General features: G+C 46.7%; 1 protein-coding gene across 1 annotated transcript in view; it reads right to left on the bottom strand.

The window, feature by feature from the left end:
* Window positions 1–7,835, bottom strand: part of LOC102230304 (protein Niban-like) — a 28,017-nt gene that overhangs the window by 2,475 nt on the left and 17,707 nt on the right. The window contains exons 6-14 of the mRNA XM_023338963.1: window positions 6,513–6,677; window positions 6,114–6,229; window positions 3,271–3,375; window positions 3,025–3,181; window positions 2,763–2,950; window positions 1,418–1,564; window positions 1,239–1,349; window positions 233–340; window positions 13–124 (exon numbers count right to left, since the gene is read on the bottom strand). Of these exons, the coding sequence (XP_023194731.1) occupies window positions 13–124; window positions 233–340; window positions 1,239–1,349; window positions 1,418–1,564; window positions 2,763–2,950; window positions 3,025–3,181; window positions 3,271–3,375; window positions 6,114–6,229; window positions 6,513–6,677 (1,209 nt within the window). The remainder of the gene's footprint in view (window positions 1–12; window positions 125–232; window positions 341–1,238; window positions 1,350–1,417; window positions 1,565–2,762; window positions 2,951–3,024; window positions 3,182–3,270; window positions 3,376–6,113; window positions 6,230–6,512; window positions 6,678–7,835) is intronic.

The following is a 7,835-nucleotide window of genomic DNA, read 5'->3' as shown; positions in this document are numbered from 1 at the left end:
GCTGCTTCCTACCCTTAGAGACCTCCTTGTCCAGGATTTGCAGGAGGATGTTCTCATAGACGTTCTCCACGTGGATGAAGTTGGCGTAGTCAGTGTAGATGGTCTGTTCCAGACCCTGTAGCTCCTGTGGGCACACGGAACCGGACCGGCATGAGGACAGAACCGGACCGGCATGAGGACAGAACCGGACATCTGCGGCTCGGAGCTGCAGGTGCGTCTGGAGGAGACTTACAGGTTTGCAGGAGTCGACCAGGTTCTTCTTGATGAAGGGCAGCATGATGGAGACCAGGGCTTCCTGGAAGATCCTCTTCCTCACTGTGCTGCTGTCGTAGTCAAATTGCTGCAGGAAGAAGAGGTCAGAGGTCAAAGGAGTGTTAACTTTAGATGTGTAAGAGTGCAAGTCGTGGGTGAACAGTCTGGGCATATTAGCCAAGCCAAAGCTAACAACAGCACATCATCGCTGCTTCCAATGAATGTTAAAGGAAAAGTCGCAAATTTAACAAAATCATCATCAGGCCACACAGCTCTGTTAACACAATGCCAGGGTGGAAAAGATGGCAGCAATAAGTTCAGAGAAGTACGGTTGCTGCCCAGCAACCTGGGAAAAGTTCAAAGGTCATCTTCAAACCATCTAAAGTCCATCAAACTGATCCCCAAGAGAAGAACATCCCAGGCAGCCGCCGATCTGCATCCTGGCAGATTCAGAGAAATGACCAGAAACCCAAGACTAAAAACTTGCCAAAACTCTACAGGCCTCAGGTAGAAGGTTAAAGGTTAAAGGTTGTGACGCTGAACCAGTATGGCTGCTTGGAAGAGTTTAAGGAGAAAACCTCTTCTCTCTGGAAACAAGATGGCAGCTGCACTGAGGTTAGAAAAGCTGAATCTGGATGAAGGACAAAAAGGACAAGACCTCTGGGACAATGTCCTCTGGACAGACGAGACAAGGAAGAGATGTTGGACCATGATGGACAGAACCAGACCCACCAGGTCAGAACCAGACCCAGCAGGTCAGCCTTAAAGCACGGTGGTGGAGGGTGGATGATGTGGGCTCCTTTGGGACCCTGAAGACACTGAGTGGGCCGATGTCTTCTAGAGTTAAATGTGAGTCCATCTGTCCAACAGCTGAAGTTCTGACCCAACTGGGTCATCAACAGAAAATGAATAAATGTGTCGCAGTGATCTAGTCAAAGCCCAGACCAGATCCTGCCTGAAAACATGTGACGGTGTCCTGAACTGACCTTCAGGATCCTGTGCTTGGCCTTGTCCATGACGGCGCCGGCCGTCTCCGGGTTGTCCTCCATGGCTTTCTGCAGCATCAGCTCCAGGGTGTACGCCGCGTTCTCCATCAGCTGGAAGCAGCGAGAAGATCAGACCTCCAGCAGAACTCACCTTAAAACACGGCAGCTCAGCGTCGCACCTGCTGCAGGTCGATCTGAGCGCCGTGGGTCACCGCCGTCATGGTGCTGAACCCAAAGCGCTCCTGCAGGTGCTTCAGTTTGTCCTGCAGGGAGCTGATCTTCAGGCAGCAGTCCAGCAGGTTCGGTCTCGCCATCTCACCCAAAGCCTGGGAGGCGGAACAACAGAAGAACGGATTTAGACAGGAGGACTCTGCATGGTTCAGCCGATGTGCTGAAATCGATTCTCATTGTTGTGTGACGACGATAGGGACGTTTTGTTCTCAGCCTCACGTCGTCTGCCTCTTCTAGTCCAACCGCCTGGGGAAAGTTTGGCCCCCTCTGAAAGTTAAGCTGTCGTGTGATTGGTCTGAATTTTCAGGGTGTTTAAGCAGAAACAGCGATACTCGACTGTTGAATGGAGCGACTTCCATTGTTTTCCCAAGTTGTTTTTGCCGGTTTAGCTGCTACTTGTTCAAGTTGAGCTAATATGTCTGTAGCTAGCCTAGAGACAGCGGTTGTAGCTAGCTCAGAGACAGCGGTTGTAGCTAGCCCAGAGACAGCGGTTGTAGCTAGCTCAGAGACAGCGGTTGTAGCTAGCCCAGAGACAGCGGTTGTAGCTAGCTCAGAGACAGCGGTTGTAGCTAGCTCAGAGACAGCGGTTGTAGCTAGCTCAGAGACAGCGGTTGTAGCTAGCTCAGAGACAGCGGTTGTAGCTAGCTCAGAACCGCCTCCCTCCTGATGCGTTTGTTGATTCATCAGTTAATCACCATCAGGTCGTTTCTGTCATAAACGCCGTTTCCACTTACACTGAAGCAGACTTAAATGTCTCGATGCTAACCAGCTACATGGTAGGCTACATGATGGTGGAGCATTGTCTCCATGGTTACTAATGATTATACCTTCTCCATTATGTGCTTATGGATTTAATGACGTTAACTTGAACTGCCAGTCCTTATGATTGATGGCTGCTGTCCTCTGCCGTCTTCCTCCCTCATCAAAAGATTTACGATGAAACGACGCCGACCTTACGACTAAATAAAAGCGATATTAGGCTACCAACTGTCTGTTTTTTGGAAAGCTTCAGAGGAGTGCATTATTTTGAAGTTTAAGGCTCAGTGGGCCGTTTTCTGAAGGTTCAGCGGCAGCAGGAGATCGACTCGGCGCGTCTCATGGACCATGAAGGGTCTGAGTGAAAATGAACGTCCTGAAACCAGGTTTGGACTTGGGACCCTCCACCCTGGGCCCATCAGGGCTCAGCTCTCTGGAGAGAAAACCTGGAAGATCCAAGTCTTGTACAGGTGAAGTTCTACAGTGTGAAGGTACCGGATGGGGTCCGGTAGTTCCAGACCTGCAGGAGGAACCGACCTGTTTCAGGTTGTCGTTGTCTGCTCCCTGCAGGACGGCCTGGCACACCTCGTCCATCTTGGTCTCCATCAGCTGCCGGCCGTCCATGAAGCCGGAGCTGATCGGCTCCATCAGCTCCTCCAGAACCGAGCCCAGGTAGGGCTGGACGGACTCGGAGCACAGGTGCTCCGCCGGCGCAGAGACCTTGGCTGGAGAAAAGAGTCGGGCATCAGAACAGAACCGGCAGAAGCTCTGAGCCTGGTGCTGCAGGCGGCTCGGTTACCTCGGATCTTCTCCTCCAGCTGCCGCCTGGCGTTGAGGATCTGGTCCATGTCCATCAGAACCTCCTGCTGCCGGACGGACACCTTGCACTCCTCCTTCAGAGCCGTCAGGCCCTCCAGCAGATGCTCCTGGACCAGGATGTAGGCCGCCTCCATCGTCTGGGAGGCGGAGGAGTCGGAGCGTTTCAACCGCAAGCCCAGATTACAAGTTTTAGAAGGAAATTCTAAAAGGTTCTGATCGGACTCACAATGAACCAAGCCTTCTTCCTGTCAGTCTTCCTGGCTTTGAGGCGAGGCAGCAGGTCCTTCCCCAGCGACGGCAGCAGCTTCTCCATCACCAGGTTGGCCATCACCTGAAAGCAGAATGCAGTCCAGCTGTCAACATCTGGAGCATCAAACCCAAACGATTCCATCCGGGTCGAGTCAGAACTCTTCATCCATCTTAGATGATTTTAAGATGAAGCTGAAGCGATCAGGTCCTTCTACTGACCGACAGCAGCTGGAAGCTTCTCTTCTAAAGGCTGAGAGGGAGAGTGGCAGAGCTACACTAGTAGCTAACGTCCTTTGGAATCGTTTATAAGGTTTCTCAAAAATTAAAGGCAATAGTTTAGAGAAAAACTGGGTCATAATCTCACCGTATTACTCTTTCCTTTGTAAATGTCCATTTCTAGCTAAATATTTAACTCCAAACTAAATGTTCAGCTTGATAACACAGAAAGCTAAATATTAGTTTAGTTCAACTAACTAGTCACACTAACTTTGATGCAACTAAATATTTAGTTAGCTACTTAAATATGTAGCTGGGAAGTTAAATATTTAACTAGCCAACTAAATATTTAGTTAGCAAACTAACTAAATATTCTGTTTGTGACATTTAAAATATGTCTTTGAAAACAAAGCATTTTATGACGGGCTGAACAAATAAATTATTGCTGGTCATTTTTGATAATAACTGTAACAGTAATCCAGTATTATCAGATTATAGAGCTGCAGAGATAGAATGCACTCAGACGCCAAAGTGTGTGAGACGTTCTGATGAAAGTAAAGGGTTCTGAGGCTCCGGTCCGCCATGATGAAGCACAGACACAGCTGACCCCGACGACCCGAAGCCGGGTGACGGTCAGCTGATTGTTGCCTTTTAAAAGCTGCGACTGTGTGGAGCAGTTTGTTTCATTCTGGAAAAATAAGTGGAGCACGCAGTGAAAAATGTAACGTACTTTCTAAACAATGGTTCAGTGTTCAGATGTGGTGCATGACTCTGCAGGTGTGGAGTGACTCCCAGTCATCCCAGTCATCCCAGTCATTACTCAGCTCTGACTAAAGCAGAGCCTGATGCAGCAACGCTGAGCTGCTGGGTTCATTAGCAACAGGAAGCGTGCGTTAACGCTGAAGCTGCGGTGAGCTCAGCTTCCTGAAACAACAGCAGCACAATGGAGCGGCGGCTGGGCAGTTCCTGCCGGATCCAGAGGAAAACGCAGCTGGAACAGAACCGCTCTGCTCCGGGATTCAAACGCAAACCTGAAAACTTCCTGCAGACGCAGAACAGGACCAGAACCGGTCCTGAAAAACAGGCCATCTGGAAAATTAAACCAATTTGATGACTTTACAAAACATCTGCTGGGTGAAGATGAATATCAGGAAAAGCAGCTGCAGCCAATGGAAACGCTGGAAACGTTTCCTGTTCTGATGTCTACTTCTTGGTGTGGTTGAGTGCCTTTAGTTAATTTAGTTGTATATATTGTTATTATTATTATTGTGTGTTTGCTTATTTATACTGTATATATTTGACCTTTTGCACGGGAGCTGCAATGGAAATTTCGTTGAATTCTGTTCAATGACAATAAATGCTATCTATATCTATATTCAGGCAGTTTGTTCCAGAACCAAACGCTGCCTAGTTCTGGTCCTGGTTCTGGTCCTGGTTCTGGTTCTGGTTCTGGTCCTGGTGACCACCTGAGCGGTCCACATGGTGCAGATTGGACCATCTGGTTCTGGTGTTCCAGTGACCTTTTGGAACAACCGACTGATTTTCAGCAGGATGGTAACCTGCTGGTATGGAGTCACATTTCTGCCAAAAACAGTGAGGAGCGTGTTTATTAAGGCAGAAAATGTTTAACTCTGTCCCTGAACGCAGCACGCTGAGCCGTAAATCACACACACACACACCGTCTGCAGTGTTCAAGGCCAAATTCATCTCATGAAATTCAACTTTAACTCAGAAGAACGATGCAGTCAGATGCATCGTGCTGCGTTCAAGGACCAGAGAATAACTGGAATCGCCTGTGGTCAGAGGCATTTCTCTCTGGATTCTTAACTCTGCTGCTCTGGTTGCTTCCTGAGCTCCTCGGGGTTTTTGGCAGGAATGTGACACTTTCTGCTGAAAATGGAAAGACGCAGCAGTTTTTCTGTTTCCTGTTGAGACGTGAAACATTTTAACAGATTTTTACGGAGGGAGTCAGCAGATTCAACCTCCCTGATCCGGGTTTCACTCCTCATTTAGTCCTGACCTCCATCGTTTCCATTTTGGGACCAAAAACAAAGACCTGTGTTTTATTGTGAAAAGCTGCAGGAAGTCCGATCCACTGATGGATCATTTGGAGCTGAAGTGGTGAATCATTAGTGAGAACAAAGTTCATCTTCATAAACTGTCTGGTCTCAATTCTAGAGCAAATATCTTAATACACTGAAAATAAGACTAAACTACCTTATTAAAGTGACTTTTTAGCAAGAATTAGAGGCTTGTTAATAATTCCTTAATATTGATGAAAAGGTTCCATTTCAATTGGCAGATTATTTCACTTATAATATGAAATTCTTCCTTTATCTGTCAGTGGAACTGGAACTGGACCAGAACTACTTGGTAAGATTTATTGTTTTTGCAGTGCAGTCAGTGGAAGCTTATAGATGTTGAGTGAAAGCATCTCAAGAACAAAACCTTGAGGAACTTTTTGTTTGCTCAGAATTATGATTTAAAAAGCGACACTAAGAAGTTCAGAGCCGCCATCAAGATGATCTCAGTACAGAGCATTTTTCTTCTAAACTCAGACGAAGGAGATCTGAGCGCCTCGCCGCCGTGACGCCGCAGACCTACCCGCACGTCGCTGCCGATCAGCATGCCCCAGGCCTCGTACTGGCCCCGGTCCTGGCGGAGCAGCTGGATGGCCTTCAGGAACGCCTGGACTTCACACGTCTTCTTCTTCTGGAAGTCTGGCGGAAACGCAGCAGAGTTCAGGATCGGTCTGTCGGCTCATTCATCAGCCTCCGCGATCTGCATCATCTGCAGGTTCCCGAGGTGCTCGGGCGAGCCTGTCACCATGGCAACCGAAGGAAGCTAGTCAACCTTCAGCTGTGATGCTGCGCAGCAAACAGGGAGATAAAACTCCTCTCGTTTTTCTGCAGCAGCTAAATGTCTGGTTCTCATCTGATCATCAGGAAGTTTAAACTCTTCCTGCTCAGGGAGGAGCAGCGGGACCGAAGCGCCGTTTCCCACCTTGGTTCTGGTGCTTGATGCAGTCCGACAGGAAGGAGATGAAGGCGGCCTGCTTGGCCTCCTGCTTGAAGCAGAAGTAGGAATCCCTCCTGTAGGGCAGGCGCAGGTAGACCGGGAACTGCCCCGGCATCCCCGACAGAGGAGGAGCGAATTCCTCCTTCACGTCTGAAACAGAAGGAAAAACTCCAGGTTGGACCGAGCAGAGACTCCTCTGATTGGTCCAGCTTCAACAGAACTGATTAATCACTTCCTGTTTCTGTCGGTTAAACAACAGCAGTGGGTTATTTAATGTTTTTTTATATATATATATTATGTTTATTAGGTATTTTGAACATTTATACAAAAAGAGAAAAGGAAAGAACAATAACAGGACAAAACTTAAACAGCACTGATACAGAAAACAAAACTGGAGGCAAAAAATACAATTTATTCTTAAACTTAAACATCATTCGGATTCACATTACTGGTTTTTTAATTTTGAAGTATTCAAGAATACGTTCCCATCTTTTTTTAAAAGCAGAGAATTTCCCATTCATACAATATCTCAATCTTTCTAATACAATAACTTCAGAAAGTAAGTTTTTCCATGGCTGGATCGACGGGGCATCACAACCAACCCATTTAAACTTTATCAATTTTCTGGCCAACATCAACAGGAATTGCACAGCCTGTTTGTGAGAATCCAGATGACTGGGAATGAACCCAAGGAGACACAGGACCGGACTGGGAGAATGTTTGTTTCCTATAGCGGAGCTGGTTTCTCAGCATGCTGCTCACCAGAATGACTCCAGTTTTACTCTCCCAGAAACAGTGAATTCTGGTCCCTGTGATTACTTTACATTTGGGACAATTAGGAGAACTTCCTGGTGTGTACTTGCTATATATATATATGGAGATATATATACATTATGTAAAATATTATATTGCATTTCTTTATATTGGTTACATACCGAGATTCTGGAAGGCAAAGTTAAAATGTCTTCCCATGGTTCTGGATCAATTGGACTTTTCAGAGTTATGTTCCAGGTTGATCTTAAATTCTCCATATTATTATTTTTCTTTAGGGATTATAATTCAGCGTAGAATCTTGACACAAATCTCCCATGTTTATGACAATCAAGAATCATTTTTTCAAGTAAATAATAATCCCCTGGGAACATTATGTTTTTGCTTTAACGTAATGCCTTAGCTGAAGATATTTATAAAGGTCCCTGGAGACAATGTTATATTGTGTCCTTAAATCCTCAAATGTCTTGAATTTTCCATTATTCCATAGATCCTGTACCTGGTAATACCAGCATCTTGCCAAGACCGGAGATCAGG

This window comes from Xiphophorus maculatus, chromosome 9, assembly GCF_002775205.1.
Source record: "Xiphophorus maculatus strain JP 163 A chromosome 9, X_maculatus-5.0-male, whole genome shotgun sequence".
Classification (NCBI taxonomy): domain Eukaryota; kingdom Metazoa; phylum Chordata; class Actinopteri; order Cyprinodontiformes; family Poeciliidae; genus Xiphophorus; species Xiphophorus maculatus.
This window is presented reverse-complemented; position numbering and strand designations above follow the sequence as displayed.